The sequence below is a fragment of the Propithecus coquereli genome, unplaced genomic scaffold (assembly GCF_000956105.1).
Source record: "Propithecus coquereli isolate 6110/MARCELLA unplaced genomic scaffold, Pcoq_1.0 Scaffold421, whole genome shotgun sequence".
NCBI classification, from domain to species: Eukaryota; Metazoa; Chordata; class Mammalia; order Primates; family Indriidae; genus Propithecus; species Propithecus coquereli.
The window spans coordinates 2197643-2219499 of NW_012149964.1; the positions used below are offsets into that span (position 1 = coordinate 2197643).

General features: G+C 37.0%; 1 protein-coding gene across 1 annotated transcript in view; it reads left to right on the top strand.

Moving 5' to 3' along the window:
- PLS3 (plastin 3) overlaps positions 1–21857 on the top strand; it is an 80830-nt gene that overhangs the window by 38837 nt on the left and 20136 nt on the right. The window contains exons 2-4 of the mRNA XM_012653520.1: positions 3106–3189; positions 5598–5678; positions 16836–16999. Of these exons, the coding sequence (XP_012508974.1) occupies positions 5606–5678; positions 16836–16999 (237 nt within the window). The 5' untranslated portion in view covers positions 3106–3189; positions 5598–5605. The remainder of the gene's footprint in view (positions 1–3105; positions 3190–5597; positions 5679–16835; positions 17000–21857) is intronic.

Genomic DNA, 21857 nt, shown 5'->3' on the forward strand with positions numbered 1-21857 from the left:
TGATCACATGGCAGTAATACTCTCCAGGGATTAGGGGAATGGGAGGGGTAAACCCACAACTAAAGGACATGGGGAGCATTGTAGGGGCGAAGGGCATGCTTTTAACCCTCGCTTGGGTGAGGCAAAGACATAAAGTGTAACCATAATGTTTGTACCCTCATAATACCCTGAAATAAAAAAAAAGGCAAAAAATAAAAAAGATACCATCAAGCCTATGAGTAGTCTTAAAAACAAAGCTATTTTTTATTCATAGTGGGAAAAAATCTACATTAAACAACTTTATTTTAAATTCCAAATGGCAAATTTAAAAACTGATTTTCTCAGCAGTTCAAGAGGCTGAGGCAGGAGAATCACTTGAGACCAGGAGTTGAGACTGCAGTGAGCTATGATCACACCACTGCACTCCAGCCAGGATGACAGAGAGAGACTCCATCTCCTAAAAAAAAAATAAATAAAAACTGTTTTCATCAACTAGAGCATATATTGTGGGCCTTTTAATTTTTTTTTCTTATTTTTGAGACAGAGGCTCGCTCTGTCGCCCAGGCTACAGTGCAGTGACATCATCACAGCTAATTTTTTTTTTTCTCTATTTTTGTAGAGAAGGGGTCTCTTATTCAGGCAGCTCTTCAACTTCTGGCCTCAAGCGCAACTTCTGGCCTCAAGCGATCTTCCCACCTCAGCCTCCTAGAGTGCTGAGATTACAGGTGTGAGCCACCAGGCTCCCCCACGCCCCCCCAGCTGGCCTTTTAAATTTGACTTTGTATTGTTCAGTCTTATCTCAGGTATCTCAGAGTCACATCTTTATTTCCTTTCAAATAACTAGCAGTAAATGAATATGGGCTTATTTAAATGGGAGAATCCTATGTTAAACTATTCTGTTATCCTGAACCAACTTTGCCTGGAAATGTTTTGGGGATGTGTGCACGTTCCAATTCTTCTTTTTATTCTTATTGAGGTGTGCCTCTTAATGTCACCAGTAGATAGAAAATCTGAGTTATATGTGCAAAAGAAGTCACTTTAGGCTTTTCTTAAGACAATTAGACAAGACAGGAATAAGAAATTAGAAAAATGGAAAGTATATGCATTGATTTTCTTTTTCAGTAAGCTGGTGCCCTAAAATTCATTTCTGTGAGATCTAAGCACTTCCTAATTATGTAGGAACAACAAAATAGCTGCCTTCCTGGCCTCTGGAGAAGGAATGAATACTCCTTAAAGTCTCCAGAGAACTTTTCCTTCTAGAAAATGGATACTTGCACCTTTTATTGTAGCCACTAATTTACTTTATAATTATTCACACGTTTGCCTCCCTAGATTGTAAATTCCTTGAGGGCGGGAACCAGGCATATAGCAGATGCCTATGATATTGGTAAAATTGCTTGGGGATAGAGATGTGAGGGTGGGGAGGAAAGACACATTGGGGAGGGCATGTAGAAGAAGAAAAGTGATTTCTACAGAATTTAGTTAGAACCCACCTGGTGAGCAGGGACAAAGAGGGGAAGGGGCGTGGTTTATGTCCAGAACAATCTGTTCTGATTTTCTTCTATATAGAAGTGATATGGTAGTATGAGAATAAACTCACTTGTGTGGGGTTTTTTGTGTTGTTTTTAACTCACATACTTTAAATTATTGCTGGCTCATAAACTGCCCAAACTGGAAAGGACCTTTAGAGATAGAGGAGAGGCCACATGTTTTAGATTTTCTGAGATAATCTCACTTCCAAACTTTCTGTGCCTTTGTTCTCCTTGGTATAATTCGTGGAGATGGGTAATAATCTTATATTGAAAACACGATTGCTTAAAATATGTGTAAAGAGAATTGGCATAAATTCTATATAGTATTTTTGTCATTGGCAGTGTTGAACATGATATGAGCAAAATATAGAACATTTTTTAGAATTACTGTCCATAGTTTGCGGCTTAACTTATGAAAAATTTCTCTTTTTTTTTTTTTGTAAGAGACAAGATCTTGCTTTTTCACCCAGGCTGGAATGCGGTGGCATCATCATAGCTCACTGCAACCTCAAACTCCTGGGTTAAAGTGATCTTCCTGACTCAGCCTCCCAAGTAGCTGGGACTACAAGCCCACGCCACCACGCCCATCTAATTTTTCTTTTTTGTTTTATTTTTAAGAGATGGGGTCTCGCTATGTTGCCCAGGCCGGTCTCAAACGCCTGGCCTCAAGCAATCCTCCTGCCTCGGTCTCCCAAAGTGCTGAGATTACAGGCATGAGCCACCACACCTGGCCAAAAATTTCTTTTTATTAATTTTTTTTTTTTTTTTGCAGATAACTCTTTGAGCTAGGAATTTTATTTCCTCTGGATATATACCCAAAAGTGGGATTGCTGGATTATATGGTAGTTCTGTTTCTAATTTCTTGATGAATGTCCATACTTAGTTCCAAAATGGCTGTAGTCATTTACTGTCCAAACAAGGTTTAAGGGTACCCTTTTTTCCAAATTCTCACCAACACTTGTTATCTTTTGACTTTTTGATAATAGCCATCCTAAGACGTGTGAGGTGCATTTTCCTTTTTTTTTTTTTTTTTTCTTTTTTTGAGACAGAGTCTCACTCTGTTGCCCAGGCTAGAGTGCTGTTGCGTCAGCCTAGCTCACAGCAACCTCAAACTCCTGGGTTCAAGCAAGCCTTCTACCTCAGCCTTCTGAGTAGCTGGGACTACAGGCATGCGCCACCATGCCTGGCTAATTTTTTCTATATATATTTTTAGTTGTCCATATAATTTCTTTCTATTTTTTAGTAGAGACGGGGTCTTGCTCTTGCTCAGGCTGGTCTCAAACTCCCAAGCTCAAACTATCCACCCGCCTCGGCCTCCCAGAGTGCTAGGATTACAGGTGTGAGCCACCACGCCCAGCCTCTTTTTTTGTTGTTTATTTCAGAATATTACAGGGGTACAAACGCTTTGGTCACATAAATTGCCTTTGCGCCGCCCCAGTCAAAGGTACGAGCGTGCCCATCCCCCAGACAGCAAGCACCCATTGGGTGTGAATTTACCCATCCTCTCCCCCCAACCCTCTTGATCCCCGTGAACCTCCATATGTGCAAATGTCTAACTTCGCATCCAACTGAAAATCTTTCTTTTAACTCACAGATCCTGAGACTACTCTGAAAGGTGTTTTTACCTAACCTATCTGCTGAGAAGTTGTCCATCTCTGGTGGCATTTTAATATCATAGGTAAGACAAGTTTATGAACAGACAAGTTTTTTTAATATTTTTTAGAAGTTTGGTTTTATTTAATTTTTTAAAATACCAGTCATTATATGTGTATGTTACATCATAGGGAACACTTAGCTAATAGTATCTTATGGTCATTTAAAAACTTCCCTAGGATTTGAGAAACCTGAGTTTGAATTCCAGTTCCATGGTCCCAACGAACCCAAGTCTTTTAATAAGGAAAAAAGGGAACAAGAATATTACCTCATAGGGCTATTATGAGGGTTCAGGGAGTTCATATGCATATGAATTTATCTAATGTAATAACTTGGCACATAGTTGTTCAATGAATGAATTTTATTAAAGTGCTATTTTACTTGAGTCCCTTACTATGTGCCTGCGACTGTGATAAATTCTAAAAATAACAACTGTGCTATGAAAAAGGCCCTATGTGGCCTGGCTCTCTCATGAATCCCTTCCACTGCCCCCAGCCCCCCACTTCTCTGTACTGAGTATTACACTTAGTGGCAAAAAAAAAAAATGAGCTGGTGAGTAAATTGTTGCCTTTTAATAAAATGTCTAAAAGAGATAAATATAAGAGCTCAAAATTATATTTTGTATGGTTTGTTAAATTTAATACATAGAATACTTTTGAAAAAGCAGCGCATTTAGGGCAGTGAAACTACTCTGTATGATACTATAATAGTGGATATATGTCATTACACATTTGTCCAAACCCATAGAATGTACAACACCAAGAGTGAACCCTAATGTACACTATGGGCTCTGGGTGATGATAATGTGTCAACAATGTGGGATCATCATTTGTAACAAATGTACCACTCAGATGCAGGATGTTGATAGTTGGGGAAGCCATGCATGTTTGGAGGCAGGAGGCACAGTCATATGCTGCACAACGATGTTTCAGTCAGTGACAGGCTGGTCCCATAAGATTATAATACCTTATTTTTACTGTTCCTTCTCTAGATATGTTTAGATACACGAATACTTAGCATTGTGTTCCAGTTGCCTTCAGTATTCAGTATAGTAACATGCTGTATAGGTTTGTAGCCTAGGAGCAATAGGCTATACCATATAGCCTGGGTGTGTAGTAGGCTATACCATCTGGGTTTGTGTAAGTACACTGTATGATGTACATACACCCACAAAATCTCCTGGTGACACATTTCTCAGAACTTATCCTCATCATTAAGCGAAACATGGCTATATATGGGAACTCTGTACCTTCTGTTTAATTTTGCCGTAAACCTAAAACTGACCTAAAATTAAATGCTATTTAAAAAAAAAAATGAGAAAAAAACCAAAGGCAAAAAAGGGCAGGGTAACATATAATCGTTTTCATTTTTCTTTGTCCAAAAATTGTTAATAGGCTTGTATTTGGAGATTATCCATTGTGGTACAGACCTCCTTTCTCTATTGCAGGGATCAGCAAGGTTTTTCTAAAAAGGTTCAGACCATAAATATTGTGTGTCAAGAGGCAAAATCAAGAATAGTATGATATTGATATCAAGGATGTATAATTTCTACAAATTTGTATCGACAAAATTCAATATATAATATTTGAGTATAATTTTTTATAATACAGTTCTGATTAGAAGAAGAGAATTGTTTTATTTCTGGGATATTTTACTTAATTGGGGTTCAAAGTTAATGTGCCTCATCATCAAAATTGACTGCAAAATTTCTCTTGTAATAACCATATTTAGCTTGGGGCCGTACAAAAACAAGTGGGGATCTAGATCTGGCCCATGGGCCATGTATAGCTTGCCAACCTTTGCTCTATTAGTTAAATAGATCAAATAGGGCCAGATTGGAAAGGTTGTACACACAGATAATAAGTTACATGTGTGAGTCTTTATATTAACACACACTTGTGTGTTTTTCTATATCAAAACCAAATACAATTTGTTTTAATTGATTCCTCTTTACCCCTCCTTTAATGGGAGTGATTGATAGGTGTCAGTATGTTATTTGAAAATCAATGTTTTCAGTCAGTGATTTTAAAGTGGCTTAATGGGAAAATCTTATTTCACATGAATCGTTGATCACATAATTTTGACTTTTATCTTTGGCATATACAACCAAGAATTTCTATTATGTATCTATTTCTTGTTATTGCTGGGTACCTTGGCCCTTCCTTATACTCCTTGAATGTAATTTAAGATTTTTTCCTTAAGAGGAAAATTCAGAAATATTTTTTCTGAATGACTTTTGGTAAATGATAACTTCTCATTTGCTTGTTTTCTTTATTAAGGCGGTACCTACAGATATGGTAGCCTATTCAGGCTGTTTCAGTAGTTTGAAATTCTGTTTAAATTGTCCTTAAAATGAGAATTTTAGGAAGAGCGCTTATAATATATTTATCACAAACTTTGTTTAAGTCTGAAAATTTTTTGGGTTTTCTTTAGATCTTTAAATGGATGAGATGGCTACCACTCAGATTTCCAAAGATGAACTTGATGAACTCAAAGAGGCCTTTGCAAAAGTTGGTGAGTATTTTTTTGTAGTCTGACTATAGGAAAGCATTCTTTATTGGGTCCTAATCAAAGTTACTTCTCTAAAAATTGTGTGAATGATTAATCACGAACCTTAGGGCAAGATAGTTAAAATGGATGAGATAAAGTTTTGGAAGCTATATACTTAAAATTATGTTATTTCTAATTATATGTGGTATCTAATAAGGTCAAGGGGTTTTAGCCCAGGGTCCTTAACTGGGGACTGCTGTGGCTCCTGAAACTTTTATAACAAATTTTGTGTCATTATTATATTTTGTGTGTCGTATTTTTCTGCGGAGACGGTTTGGTGCTTTCACCATATTCTCAAAGGGATGTATGACCCCCAGAAACATTAGTTGATGTTTTACTCTTCCCTAATTAGTTTGGCCTTATTGCCTTTTTCCATGGATCTTCTGTGCCTTTGAATAATGCAGATCGTTCTACCTTCCCACATTAAATTATAACGTCAATATAAGATGGAAAGTCATAGCATCTTTAGCCTTACATAACATGTCATATCATTGAGCAGCTATGGAAGCAGTATATAGAATTTACATTCCAAGTTACAGTGCTTGGGTCAAGTCTATAGAAGATAATGAGAAAACAGAGTATAAACTGATTATTGAGACACACACACACACACACACACACACACACGAGTCAACATGTGCTTAGAGAAGTTGATTATATTAAAAAAAGTTGACTATTATTATTTGGTATCTCTGACTAAAGGGTATAAAGTTAGATTACAATGACTTGTTATTTAAATTAGAATTTACTCTTAGACTTGTGTCGAAAGTCCCATTAGTGAAAAATGAGGGAATATACATCTCTATTCCCATATATTTATGATCAACATTTTTTATGAAGGCATTTAGTAGTAACAGCATACCTTGGGAAGAATAATGACCCCCAGCCTGAGTGACTCTTCATAATCCCACTAGAAAAAACTGAATAGTCCTGAATCTGTGTGTATGTGTATAAAAATAGCAGTTAATTAACTTGCCATAGATACCACTTACTATAAAAAGAGCACTACATAGCCTGATACTAGATTGATTATGAAAAACAACAAGTGGGTTCTTGGCTGCAAGAAGTTTTTTTTTCTTTTTATCTTGTTATTTTGTAGAAATAGTCTTATCATAATTGTTTTATATAATGTCTGTTGAACCTTCTGTTTTATTTATAGTCATCTTTCAGTATTGGGGGAAGCTTAATTTGTTTTTTATGAATAGAATGTTGAGATAGAGACCATGCCTTATTATTGGTGGTATTGTTTAATCTCCAGTACCTCCTCTTCTCAAGTAAGTGTTTGTTGTTGGACACAGGCCTTGTCCTCATGGACACAAATATTTCATCTTGGATCATCTTGGACCATCATTTCATCTTGGAAATATTTGTGTGTGATATTTCTTAAAAATTAAAGCTAATTCAGAGAGTGCTTACCTGATGGGACTTAGAATACTTTTTTTTTTTGAGACAGAGTCTCACTCTGTTGCCCTGGCTAGAGTGAGTGCCGTGGCGTCATCAGAGCTCACAGCAACCTCAAATTCCTGGGCTCAAGCGATCCCCCTGCCTCAGCCTCCCGAGTAGCTGGGACTACAGGCATGCGCCACCATGCCCGGCTAATTTTTTCTATATATTTTTAGTTGTCTAGATAATTTCTTTCTATTTTTTTTTTTTAGTAGAGACGGGATCTCACTCTTGCTCAGGCTGGTTTCGAACTCCTGAGCTCAAACGATCCGCCCGCCGCGGCCTCCCAGAATGCTGGGATTACAGGCGTGAACCACCGCGCTCGGCCCTAGAATACTTTTTATCAGTAAAAGAGCTTTATTGCTCCTTAAAAACTAAATGATACAAAGAAGATTGACCAATTATCTCCATGGAGGAAACAAGGTTAAATTGTAGTAAGTGAGGGAACAATTAGAGGCTTGACCTCAAGAAAAGGTCATTATGGAACTATTGTTTTAAGTAGAGTTCAGGCTAGACAAACAGCTACCCAAAGTCCCTATCAGCACATGTTCCTAAGACATGCAGACTCTTATTCTTTTTTCTTTTGTTTTTATTTTTTTTTATTTTAAGAAGAAGCAAAAGCCTACAGCACCCTGTATTCTTAGGTGGTCTCCCATCCAAGTACTAACCAGGCCCGACCCTGCTTAGCTTCCAAGATCAGACGAGATCGGGCGCATTGAGGGTGAAATGTCTGTAGACCATGCAGACTCTTATTACCATACATGCTATAAATATGAATTCTGGAGTCCAAAATTTCTACCTGTTCTGAATATTATTCTTTTGTATCCCCCACTCAGTATCTAGCACAGTGCTGCACACATGTTAGGTTCTCAATACATATTTAATTGATTGAATCCCAAGGAACTATACATAGTCTTTTGATGTACTGGGATTTTGTCATTATCGACTATACATTCAAAGGGCTTTTGTTACAAAGATTTTCATTATAGTGGAATTTATTATTAAAGGTTTTGGCCATTAAATTGTAGCACATAAAATTTATATAGATTTTTCAGCATAATAAAGGCTCGTGTGTAGTCTGTCTTTTAGAAACTCCTTTAAAGACCCAGCTGAGTCTTTTGATTTTCTTTTAAAAAGATCTTTGTAGCTTTTAGTTGTTAGTTACAGAGCCCTCAGGCAACCGTCAAAGGTGTTATAGGATTTTTTTTTTAATTCAGGGAAACTTTATTTTAAAAACAGACTCTGTAACTCTCAAACTTATTTTCCTGTTAAAGACAGTTGTTTCGTTTTTTTTTTTTTTTTTGGTAGAAGTGGTGGCAGAGAGTAGGGAAGACTACTTTGTCTCAGTTCAATTGTTACAAAATGTGGAAATCATTATATGATTTTCCCCATCTATTAACAATAATAGCCTTGATTATCTCCTTAGAAATTCGGCAAAATCATAATGTGTGGAGAAAACCTCTGTAATTACCACTAATCGTAGGTTTTTGTTCAATCAATTAATAGTGCTTTGAAACTGTCTTTACTAGCAATAAATTGAGTATTAGAATTTAAAGTTCTCCTTTCACTTTCTGCACCTGCTTAGTTTGAAGCTCCAAGCTCCTATAATTATTTTAATTTTCTCAACAATTGTTTCCAGTATTTCCCAGTAGCAGAAACCTTAGCTCTCATTTTCCCTACTTCATAATGTTTCTGTTTTGATTTAAATGCTGCAATACTGTATAACTTCTTTCTAAAGAAGAATAAATACGAGCTTTCAGAACACTTAGGTATCAATATTTTACCAGCTCTAAAATGTCTTTTCCATTCTAAGACTTTAATTTCACTATGGAAGCTAGTGGTCATTTGGATGATTACTTGTCATAAAGACAAATTCATGTAATGTAAATCTTTTCACGTTTGCTTTAGTCCTGCAAACACTTTCGATATCTGACTTTTTTCTCTCCTAAGCACTCTCTATTGAGCTTTTTAAAACATGAATTCAGCACTTTTGAAATAAAAGAATAACGGGGTTTCTTAAGGGACTAGGAATAGTGTGGGTGTATTCCACTGAGGTTGCCCACCAAACTAAGCCAAAAAATTTTGGTTGTGGTGATTGTAGCTGTACCAGACTTCTCTCATCCCAGGAAGTTGAGTTGTTTCAAATTACTTGATATTCTCTGGTGTATAAAAACCACATCAGGATAATGCCACAAAAAACATGGTACTTTAATTTACTTTCAGTATTCGATAAAACTACCCCAGTGCATATTTACTTAATTATACCTTAAAAAATAAAAACTGCAGACCATCTACAAAAAATCTAGCCAGCGCTCTTTTGCTCTACCGTCTGGTTAATTATTAGTTAATTTAGTCTTCAGTTGGATTATTGGAAGTGACGGTCTTGGGATAGTCTGGAAACCTCGTTTTGACTGGGTGGAAGATAGGAGTACACATTGGTGGGTGTGTGGGTGAGCACAAAAGCAACATGGGTGTGAGAACACTCATGTGAGCGTGTATGTAGGTATGTATGTATTTTTAAAACAGAGTGGCAGCAGGTGAAAAATGATGGCCAAACCACCAGAAATTTTGAATCACAAAAGGATGGATTGCCTTGTCTCAGCCCTCTAAACTTGTCCAGCCTTGAGCAGTACTTGAGGTCCACCTTTGGGAATCCACCAGTAGGGTGAACTCTAATGTATCAACCTCTAGTCTACCCTTAGCTGGGATTCATTAAAGTGCCTCTTATGTTTGCTGGAGTGAGCTACCCCAAAAGGTATAAGCTGTGAAAGGCAAACCCCATGTTTAGACCCGCATCTGGAAATGGTTAGCAGTTGCCTTTTGTAAGGTTTTAATGCCTAATGAAAGCTTGACTTTGCCGCTTAGATCTTAGGATGGACTATAGTTTAAATTCTTGTTTTGCCCAAGTCTTTTAAATCAATATTTGGTGAACTTCGATGGGCATTGAAGATCGTGTGTGTGTGTGTGTGTGTGTGTGTGTGTGTGTGTGTGTGTGTGTGTGAATCTGCTACTGTTAGTCATGTAGATTCCTTTTGTCATTTCTTTAGTGCAAAAAATTTGTGGAATGTATTGGTCAAACTAAATTGAACTTTTAATCCAGCTTTTCTGAAAGTATATGCATTTGCACTTGATTGGTTTTCTTCTTGAAATCCTAAAAAGCACTGTCCAGAGCGGGTTAATAAAGAGGTCGCATGTGTGTTGCAGATGAGGGCACGCAATATGTGACCTCTTTATAAAGAAAGACACCAGATTTAGACAGAGTCAAGGATGGTTAAAGCAACACACACACACACACAACCTGAGAGTCAAAGGAAATCCCAGTCTTTTTCTTACTGTCAGATTTATAAGACTAAGTAGCACCCCAAAAGATGCGTTTGAAGTGACAGATTGCGCCACATACCACCTGGACAATGGCAGTGTAAAACAGCAGCTAAAATCAAAACCACTTGAGTTCTGGCTCAGCTTTCTCCAGACAAGTACTTAAAATAGCTTAAATAACAGGATGCAAGGGGAGGGAAAACATTTCCTTTTAAGGATATGCATTCTTGGTGTGATTCAAACTTCTGCAGGAACATGGCTGTATAATAAGTTTATTTACTTTAAGGTTTCTTGGGGGAGGGTGTTGGGGGAGTTAACTGGCATTTAAAATAATACTTGGTAAAAAAGAATAATGAGGTTTCATTTAAAACAATGCAGATGTGAACCTACATGTGTCATCAGAGAGTGAGAGAAAATACGAAATCCTTGTAACATTTGGTTCTTTTCTCATGAATTCAGTAGCCAATATGAAAGATGGGCCTGTCTACTGCAGCACTGGGAGCCTCTTAGTGGTTTTTTAAAAGTATAGTGATTTTTTTTTACTTTTTGAATAGAAAACACTTAGTCAATTTATTGAAATTTAGCACTTTCTGCCGGAACTTTGTTCAATGGTTAAGTGGAGTTTCTTTTCCCCCGCTGCTTGTTAATGTCCACCCATATTTTCTGAACCAAAAAGTTGAGACATGTGCTGGCAGAAACATCGAGACTGCTCTGGAGCATATAAGCTGTATGGTAATTCATACTGACTTTATCAGCTGTGTGAAAACTACGATACTGGAACAGAATAGTCTTCAAAATGCAGGGCCTTTTCCACCCCATACCCATGTATAGTTCATGAACAAGTGGCAAGTGAGCCAGAAAGGGGTTCCAGAATATTGGCTGCTTTAATGAGACAATAAGGACTGTCATCATGCCTGGTGGTTGTGATTTTAGTTTCCAGTTCTTAAAACTGCTTTCAATCTAGGTCTGTGTTTTTTGGGTCAGTTTATTATTAGATTCTCATGTTTATGTCAAAACTCAGAATAGAAAATGCTCACCATACTAAATAGCAACATTCCAATTCTATCCGTTTGTTTTAAAATGGATATTTTAACAGCAAATAAGGATATGTCCCTATGATTTAAAAAATTCAATTGTTTTTTGAAAAACTTGCCACTTAGCTTTTACTATATTGCTATGGAATAAAGAAAAATTATCCAAAATTCATTCTGAATTATTGTTTGGAAATCATTCATGTATCTCAACTGTCTCATCTTACAAATGAGGAAAGCATAACTCAAAGACTATCATTTAAGCAGTTTTTAAAATGAAACTACTTCTCTCAGATGGAAAAAATTAGGTTTAATAGTCATCAGCATTTATGTTTATTTTTTAAAAATTGTGACGAGTTAGTCTTAGAAGTAGACAAAAAGTGTTAAGCACCTGGTGAACATCACTGATGAGATGGAAGCATTCTAAAATGCCACTATGCTGCCTCATTTTCTGGCCTTCCAAAGCACATTAAATCCCTGATACTGTTTAAGGATGTGTTTTTGTTTTTTTGACTGGGGATTGGACATAAAATTAGCATAAAACTCTTTGAGAATAATTGCATGCTATTTTGTGTTTCAAGTACTTTACCAGCTGGGAGATTTTGTAAAATTAATTGCTAGCCGCCTTTTTAGGCTCTCTCTGCCTTCTTATTGAAATTGAAATCGTTTTTTTCAAAATATATGATTTAGGACCTCTAAGAAAGGCTCAATATAATTCATTAGTACTGACACTAAAATGCCTTTGATCATGGGAGGTAGTATAAGCTAGATTAACATCTGCTGATAAAATAAGGAAAAATAGCCAAGTAGGTAAAACTTTTAAAAGAAGACACGTGCTCTTCTCATCCCAGGAAGGATAAAGGACAGATATCCCAAGTGACCCAAATTTTTTACAAAGATTTTGAAGTCACAGTTTGAAGTAGGGCCAAGTGTTTCTGTCTGATTCACTTCTGTATCTTTGATATCTAGCTCAGTGGGTATCTACCCACGGAATAGGTACTCCGTTTGCTCTGGAGTGACTCATGCTAAACAAGTGCAAATGGTCTTTCTTAATAAAGCCAAGGCAGGCTCCTACACTTGCAAGGAGAGAGAGGTCCTGACCTGACAGCCATCACTGGTTGTCTACTTGGGCCCTCCTTGGTGGGTGTGTTCGCTTAGAAAACCAAATTACAGATCTGAAGGCTGCTGGGTGGGGACAGGATTAGAACAAAGGGAATGAGATTGAATGTTATTTAAGGGATATTTCTGTCAAGTTTTGGTTTCCCGATGAATTGCCATTCAGTCTTTGAAAGCTATTTCTGTATTTTTTGTCATTGTTGTTTAGTTTTGTTCTTAAAACTAATCAATACCTGCCAATCGATGATTCTACAAAAATATTTTTTCCATTGCTTATTATATGCAAGACACTGTGTTATGTATTGGGGTGGGAGATAAAAAGATTCAAAGGAATGTTGATCAATAGATGTGAAACCATTAAGGAAGATTGCCATGGAATGAAAAAAAAATTTTTTTTGAGACAGGGTCTCACTCTGTTCCCCAGGCTAGAGTGCAGTGGTGTCATCATGGCTCACTACAGCCTCCCACTCACGAGCTCAAGCCATCCTCCTGCCTCAGCTTCCAAAGTAGTTGGGACTACAGACAAGAGCCACCACGCCTGGCTAAGTTTTCTATTTTTAGTAGAGACGGGATCTCGCTCTTGCTCAGGCTGGTCTCGAACTCCTGGCCTCAAGCTATTCTCCCACCTCAGCCTCCCAGAGTGCTAGGATTACAGGCATGAGCCACTGCGCTCAGCCGTACAGATCTTTATTCCTCCACCCCCTTTTAAAATTTTCCTGTCACTTTTAAAAGCATCTGTTATTGCTACCCTCGCTTTCAAATGGAGTTTCTGCATGTGGTTATTTTATGTCAGTTATATTTTAGGGTAGCTATTTCCTGGCATCTTTTAATCACATCATTGAGCTGTCTTCTAATTAATACTCAGAGGTTATTTCAGAGAGGGTTCATGCAAATGGTAGTTCTCCCTGTTACCCAAACTTCTATTTCTGCCTAATACAAATAAACTACCAGATAGACTCTAAGGGCCTTGGTCAGTGTCATGGAGCTTTGGATCCACTAAATTCTAAAATATTTAGTTTAAAACATCTCTACTTTCCACTTCTATTATATCACTGAGACTACAAAAAGAACAGTTATTGAGTACCTGTTATATACACCAGTCTGAACTGGAGTAAACAACAAAAGATTAAATTGTGCTCATTATACATCAATTCAGAAGTCAGGGAAAAGTAGAATACATTTAAAAATATTTTTCTATCAAAAATTACTAAAGTGGGCCGGATGTGGTGGCTCATGGCTGTAATCCTAGCACTCTGGGAGGCCAAGGCGGGAGGATCACTTGCAGTCAGGAGTTCAAGACCAGCCTTAGCAAGAGCGAGACCCCCGTCTACTAAAAATAGAAAGAAATTAGCTGGGCAACTAAAAATAGAAAAAATTAGCTGGGCGTGGTGGCTCATGCCTGTAGTCCCAGCTACTGGGGTAGGCTGAGGCAGAAGGACCTCTTGAGCCCAAGAGTTTGAGGTTGCTGTGAGCTAGGCTGATACCCTGATAGAGCGGAAAAGGAACTTCAGAGATCATTTGGTCCAAAGCACTCCTTTTACAGATAAGAAAACTAAGGCCTGAAGAGGTGACTTGTGCAAATTAGTAGCCAAGTCGAAATTAGATCCTGTGTCCCCTCAAGTATGCTGTGTACGTTTTGCTATGCCACACTTTATAAAGGAAATGGGAGAAACAGATTAGTATGTAATATATGCACGGGAGCAGGTGTGTTTAAATTCGAGACTTTTCATACAACAAGAGCTGCTAAAATTCTGCCCTAGTGCCATGAGCACTACTTTGTTCTCTTTAGCAACTACAGATGTTGTTGCTGGATTGATTTCTACATATAAACACTTTATATATAGAAATAAAGGGTTTGATGCGTGACCTTTCATAAATTCACAACAAAGAAAGTGAAGCTACACCCTAGGGAGGTTAAGTGCTTTACCTTGAAGGAAATACAAGTGATTTTCACAAGTGTTGAGTGGTTTGCTATTGATGTTTTAAAAGTACAGATATTTGAATTGAAAGATTTAAAATGTAGTAAACAATGGTTAAGAATATTTGATACTCAGAGTAACACTAAACATAGAACTTCATCAGCCTTCAAATTATTAGTGAAATGGTTTCATATAGGATATTTAATATTCTAGTAACTAAGTATTAGCTAATATGAATTACACTTAGATTACACTTAGAAAAAGATTCCCAAATGTGTTCCATGGCCTAGAAGAGCATATGATCAGCTCCCTGACCTTATCCCTCACTTTCCCCCTTGCTCACTCTGCTCAAGCCATACTGGATCTTTGCTGTTCCTAAAACACATCAGACACACTACTGCATCACAGACTGAATTGCTGTTTCTTCTACCCAAAATCTTTTCCCCAGATATACACATGATTTGCTCCCTTACCTCATGCAATTCTTCATTCAAATATAGTGTCATCAATGTGACCTTCCTTGACCATTCTGTCTAAATAGCACCGCCACCATTCCTGTCCCCCACTGTCACTGAAACTCAGAGCTAGTCAGCTTCGGCACAGTTGACATTTTGAGCTCCATTATTCTGTGTTGCACGTTGCAGCAGGGGTGTCATACGCCTTGCAGGATATTTAGCAGCATCCCTGGCCTCTACCCACTGTATGCCGGGAGCATCCTCTCCCTGCCCCCCCACCCCAGTTATGGCAATCAGAAAAGTCTCTAGACATTTCTGAATGTCCCCTGGGGGACAAAATAGCCTAAGTCTAACCCCTTACCCTGCTTTATATTTCTTCCTAGCACTTCACTTATGTTGTTATCATATATTATACTATATTTTATAGTCATACTTCATGTTTTATTTGTTTATTAATTGTCATTAGAATGTGAGCTCCTTGAGAGCAAGACTTTCTTTCTTTCTTTCTTTCTTTCTTTGTTCCTTTCTTTCTTTCTTCTTTCTCAGTATCTTGCTTTGTTGCCCAGGCAGGAGTGTAGTGGCGCAGTCATAGCTCACTGCAACCTCAAACTCCTGGGCTCAAGCAAATCCACTTGCCTCATCCTCCTAAGTAGCTGGCACTACAGGTATGCGCCACCACGCCTGGCTAAATTTTTTTATTTTTTGGTAGAGATGGGGTCTTGCTATGTTGCTCAGGCTGGTCTTGAACTCCTAGCCTCAAGTAATCCTCCTGCCTCAGCCTCCCAAAGTGCTGGGGTTACAGGCGTGAGCCACTGTGGCCAGCTGAGAGCAAGACTGTCTTTTGTTGGCTGTGGTATCACGAGTCCCAAGAACAGTACCTAGTACAAAGGTTTTAAGTAATACATCAAATAATTTATTCACAGTACATTTCCTTGAATGGTGCTGTGGCCGTCTTGAGTCATTTCTCTGTTCAGATTGTTTCTTTCTATTATAATTAAATTTATATATGAAAAACAGTGGGACTAAGGAATAAAAACATTATTGAACAGAAGGTATTCTAAATAGCTGGTGAACTTGATTCACACAAAACAATACACTCCAGTAGTTATAATCCTCAGGACATTGGCCCTTTTTTTTTCCTCAATAAATTCACTTTTGCTCATGGACAGTTTTTTTTCCCCATTTTTAACAGCTTCAGAGTAAGCATCATTCGTTTAATCAGCACTTTGATATACATACTGTTAAAACTACAGTAGCACAAAAATAAAAAGGTTATTTATAGAGTCATGCTTTACTCAGTACTGTATTTATTTTTATGAACTCTATATTGGTCTTGACTTAATGTTTGTTTACATTAACTCTTCAAAAACTTGGCACTGAAAGTAGTTGCTTAATTTCAGGTGTGCTTTGAAATACAATCAGTATTAAATTCATAAAACTTCTTTTAGACCAATGGAAGAATGAGGAACGTATTAATAAAACTCCTAAACAACTAATTAATTCTTTTTTTTAAAGTTCTCTTAGCTCCACAACTTAATCATAATTTCATTAACTTTTTCCTGAAATTAGGGATGCTCTTTTTAATAAAGCTACTTATACATGGTTTAAAATACAGGATACATGATGTAAAAACTTGTTCTTTCCGTTAAAATGTACATTTTCCTTTCAAACAACTTTAGGGTGCCGAACAATAAGAAAAAATTGTATTTAGGTGAGCTTATGAACTGAGCCTCAAATGAAGGAAAATAAGTAAGTTAACTATATTTAGTTAGTCTTAGTAAGTTAACTAATATTTCTCTTAATTTTTTTTTCCTTTTTTGATTCTCCCTTTTTACAAAGATCTCAACAGCAATGGATTCATTTGTGACTATGAACTTCATGAGCTTTTCAAGGAAGCTAATATGCCATTACCAGGATATAAAGTGAGAGAAATTATTCAGAAACTCATGCTGGATGGTGACAGGAATAAGGATGGGAAGATAAGTTTTGACGAATTTGTTTATGTAAGTATGTGAAAATTCACCACTATTAGAAGTAACGTATGTTCCTTTGTCTAGTGAGTTCGTATAGTATAATAATAAGTACTATTATATTAAGTTCCTAAACATATCATATTAGTACTATTATAACTAATAACATTTTTCATCCTGCCCACCTAATTTTTGTTAGTTCTTTTAGCCACTAGAATATCTTAACGAAAGACTTGAGAAAAGGCACGCTGACAGAAACAAAGATACAATTCGAGGCGCGATGCTCGCTGTGTAAGGTGAACAGTCTCATTTTGGGGCATCATTAAAGGGCATTCTTCAAGGTGCTAAGTGACATCTTTGAACTGTTCTTTCTCTCTCCCGTGGTGAGCAGTGTGCTCCAAAGTTTTAATGATACACCCTGACTCATAGTCTTGGAAGCTTCCTGAGCTGAACTTTCTGATTAAAAAGTTGTTTTCTACTCTCGTGGTAGGGATATTTAACTCTACCGCTTTCTCCAGGATGATAATTTTGATAATTAAAAGTTAGAAGCATGTCTTTTTAGTCCATTAGAAGAGACATTTAAAATTTGTGTTTTCTCTAGTATCATCAAATACTCCTAAAGGGTTAGGGGTTGATTTTTTTCATGCTTCTACCCCCCAAGCACCTAGTTTGGTGTTCCTACTCAGTGCCTGGAGAGTGTATGTGTGGCACGTGGTTCTTTATTGAAGCCTAATGCTTTTTGACTGCTAGCAAGTGAGGTCTAGATTTTCTAGACTTATGCCACTTTCGGTCTGTATTTATTGACACAGTATTTGAAATATATATTAAAGAATAGCTGTTGCCGCCTCCCTCAATTAAGAATGCACTTAAGATTTTATTGATGTATTTATTATTAATTTAAGGCTGAGTTTGATGAGATCTTATTAAGCATTCCTTTCAGTATATTGCAAACTAGTATTAGTGCCTAATATTTATCACGAACTTCCTAGCACTCCTATCCTCCTCTTCTGTCATTTATTTTTGCCTCAAGACAACTGAAACGATAACTTCAGTAACTGTGGCTTACTATAGCAAGTGAAATTCTGATATGTTCTCTCCTATTAGAATTAACTCCTTTAGAACACTGTAGGAATTCAAGAAGCAAATTAACCAAGTAATGATGTCTACTCAGCTGACAGTATTTTGTGAGGGTGTTGATTGTTTTAAAAATGCAGACTTGTGTCATAATTATAATGATACAGTTCTTGCCCTTTTGAAATACTGATTTCCTCCCACCGTTTTTTGTCTCTAGTTCTGGCCAAAGCCCTTTGTTTTGAATTCTAGGTTCAATAGTAAGTTGCAGTTGATTTTTCAATTTGAGCACTTGCATGTCCTTTGATATATAACTTGCTCCCCTTGTAACTGCATGTTTAATTGTGTATTTAAAGTAGCTCAGAGCAGCTGTTAACTACAATTGGTTGGTTTTTTCTTTCTTATTTTTTTCCTAAATGACCCAAGAAACCAGCAAGTGATTGGCTGTTTTCGATGCAACTTACTGCTCAGAATTTTTTACTAGTGGAATTTAATCTCTTAGAAAGAACAGGCCGAAATCATTAGGATCCACAGTGTGCCAGTATTATTAAGGACAAAATTATGGAACTGTCTTTTAAAAAATGACCTTGGAAAATTTTCTAATTTTGTAGATTTTGAAATGTTGTAGTTTCCACGCAGCTGTTTGTGGCTTTTAAGTGAGGAGGTGTGATTACCTTAATATATTCTCAAAATGTAAAGAACATGCATAATAATTTTGGTAACATCAGGGATTTTAAAGAAAAAAAATAAAACATTAAGGAGACATTTTAGAGGGGAAGGGCATGCCTCTAACCATCGCTTGGGTAAAGCAAAGACATAAAATGTAACCATAATGTTTGTACCCTCATAAAACCCCGAAATAAAAAGAAAAATACATTTTAGAATTGGAAGGAATCAATATGTTTACACTCTTTCACTTTTCAAATTAAAAGAAAACAAACTTGGGTTTCTGAAAAAGGAAGTGACTTGCCCAACATTACACAGAGGACTAGTGGCTTTTTCAAGGTACCTCCCTGCTATTCAAGAAATTTGGAATATAAAGGACAGTAAAGTAACCTGCCTGAAGTATCAGAATGCAAATACCATGACTGTACTGAAAGAAAGAAGGGAGTTTAAACAAACGTCTGTCCGCTCCAATCTGCTTTGTCTTGTCATCGGTGAAACATCTTACACATTGTCAAACAAAATATATGTAGAGCTTAGTTATCAAAAAAATAGGAAGCATGTTATTCCTGTCGGTATTAGTGTAAGGAGATAGAAATAAACATATTCTTGCATGTTACGTTTTTGCTTTTCATTTGAATTGCTGCTTAAGGGTGTTAATTGCAACCAAGCTGCAAACAAAATCAGATTATGTTAATTTTGGAGAAGAATACATAGGGCAGAAAAGAGTCCCAAAATTATTATATGTAATAAATATATGTAAACTTCAAATGCAAAAGTTAAATTTAACGCCTTGCTTTTGTTTCTGCTAAACACTTTAAAACTAAATGACTGTTTTTATACTTGTAAGATAATAGGATTTATTTCCCTTTTTTTTTTTTTTTTGAGACAGTCTTGCTCTGTTGCCCGGGCTAGAGTGCCGTGGCATCAGCCTAGTTCACAGCAACCTCAAACTCCTGGGCTCAAGCAATCCTTCTGCCTCAGTCTCCTGAGTAGCTGGGACTACAGGCATGCGCCACCATGCCTGGCTAATTTTTTCTATATATTTTTAGTTGTCCGGCTAATTTCTATTTTTAGTAGAGACAGGGTCTTGCTCTTGCTCAGGCTGATCTCGAACTCCTGACCTGGAACGATCCTCCCTCCTCGGCCTCCCAGAGTGCTAGGAATATAGGCATGCGCCACCATGCCTGGCTAATTTTTTCTATATATTTTTAGTTGTCCGGCTAATTTCTATTTATTTTTAGTAGAGACAGGGTCTCGCTCTTGCTCAGGCTGATCTCGAACTCCTGACGTGGAACGATCCTCCCTCCTCGGCCTCCCAGAGTGCTAGGATTATAGGCGTGAGCCACCACACCCGGCCTATTTCCTTTTTTTAAAGTAATTTTTATTTCAGCGTATTAGGGGGTACAGTGTTCTTGTTCCATGGATGAATTGTTTAATGCTGAAGTCAGGGCTTTTAGTGTGCCAGTCACCAGAATAGTGTACATTGTACTAAATAGGTAAGTTTGTATTGCTTGCCCCTCACCCCACTCCCACCATCCTTCCTACTGTTAAAGACTAGTATGGCAATAAGTTCTTTCAGAAGAGATGGCTGCATTAAACTCTTATTTTCACAATGAGAAATTTGCTCTTGTGTAATGGTAATAAGTTGTTGACCTTTTTCAGGACTTTTACTAATAGTACTGACCTCATAGGATTAAATAATATAAGTAAAGTACTTAGAACAGTGCCAGGCATATAGTAAATGCTACATAGGTGTTGGGGTAATTTAGTTCTGTTTTTTAAAAAAGCAGTGTTATTTTCCAATTATTACTAAGTTTAGGCCTACAACAGATTCTAAAAAAAAAGAAAAAATTCAAACCTTCTACTTTGGAAAACAAACCCAAACACTGGAAGCCAGTCAATATTTTTTTGTAATTCTTTCTGAAATTTTTCCTTCTTAAGTCATATGCCTCTGGATTGCTTTGGTTTGGCCACTAGTCCTGTGCTGAGCTAACTCTGGGGTCAAAAGGAGTTAGCTGGTTGCTGAGGGTCTTTGAGAGAAAGGCGATGCAACTTATAAAAGGGTAAGAAACATATATATTCCATAAAAGGGACTGAAAAAGATGTATAGAATGAGAGTGGATATCGCTTCCTGAGAATAGTACACCAGGAGTTTGTTCACAGAGGATAAAGCAAGTCCTTCCTCGTGTAGAGAAAACAGCACAAAACAGTGAGCTCATTAGTATCACAACAGGGCAGCTTTGAAAAGATTCATTGAGAAGACTCCAGCACAGTAGTCGGCCTTGTGCTGTCTCTGATTTCACAGATTCTTGTTAAGCCAAAGCTTATACTCAAATAGCTTTATCATCCACTCCAGCAATTTCTTTGCTAAAGTAGAAAGTAAAATGTAGATCTCGTGTGGTGAATCAATTGAATGGATATCCAAATCTTCAGTTTTCTCTTATTATAAAAAAATGTTCATCTAAGGAACAGAGGAAGATACCATGAAACTCAAAATTTGAGCCTAGCTAATTTATTTAAAACTATTTAGGAAATGAAGGTCACGTAACTTTTGTAAGACAATTGAACATCAACAAACTTAATTACAACTTGGCACATCATTCCTAAGCATAAGGAGTTTCAGGAGAGCTACGTAAGTAATTGCATCGCGATATACAGCAGAGACATTTTTGTTTATTTGAATTATTCCTCTTTCCATGATGCACACAAATTTGGATTTATTTTTCAGCTGACATTGTGATCATTGAAACAACCTAATTATTAGAAATAAATGATTCTTGAAGCAAGAGCATGCATAAAAATAACTTCATATCTCATTCTGAGACAGCAACATTTTTAGTCCTCGCAGTGATTTGTGGTATGTTAGGCATGAGGAAATGCACACCTTTCAGATTTTAACTTAACTGGACAATGTTTTACTAAATGAAATAGCGTTCAGAATCAGGTAGACTAGTGAATAACGTTTTTATTGTTATCAAAGGGGAGCTGTGGGATTAAAATGCATCACAGTTAAGGCTTCGCTACATTCCCAGGTAACCATTTTGTTCTATTGTCTTGGCTTGAATAAATGAAATGAAAAGTTGGACTAAAAAAATCATATTGTAAGTAAAAATAATTTTATTAATTTGAAAATTACCTAGAGTGCATGAGTCAC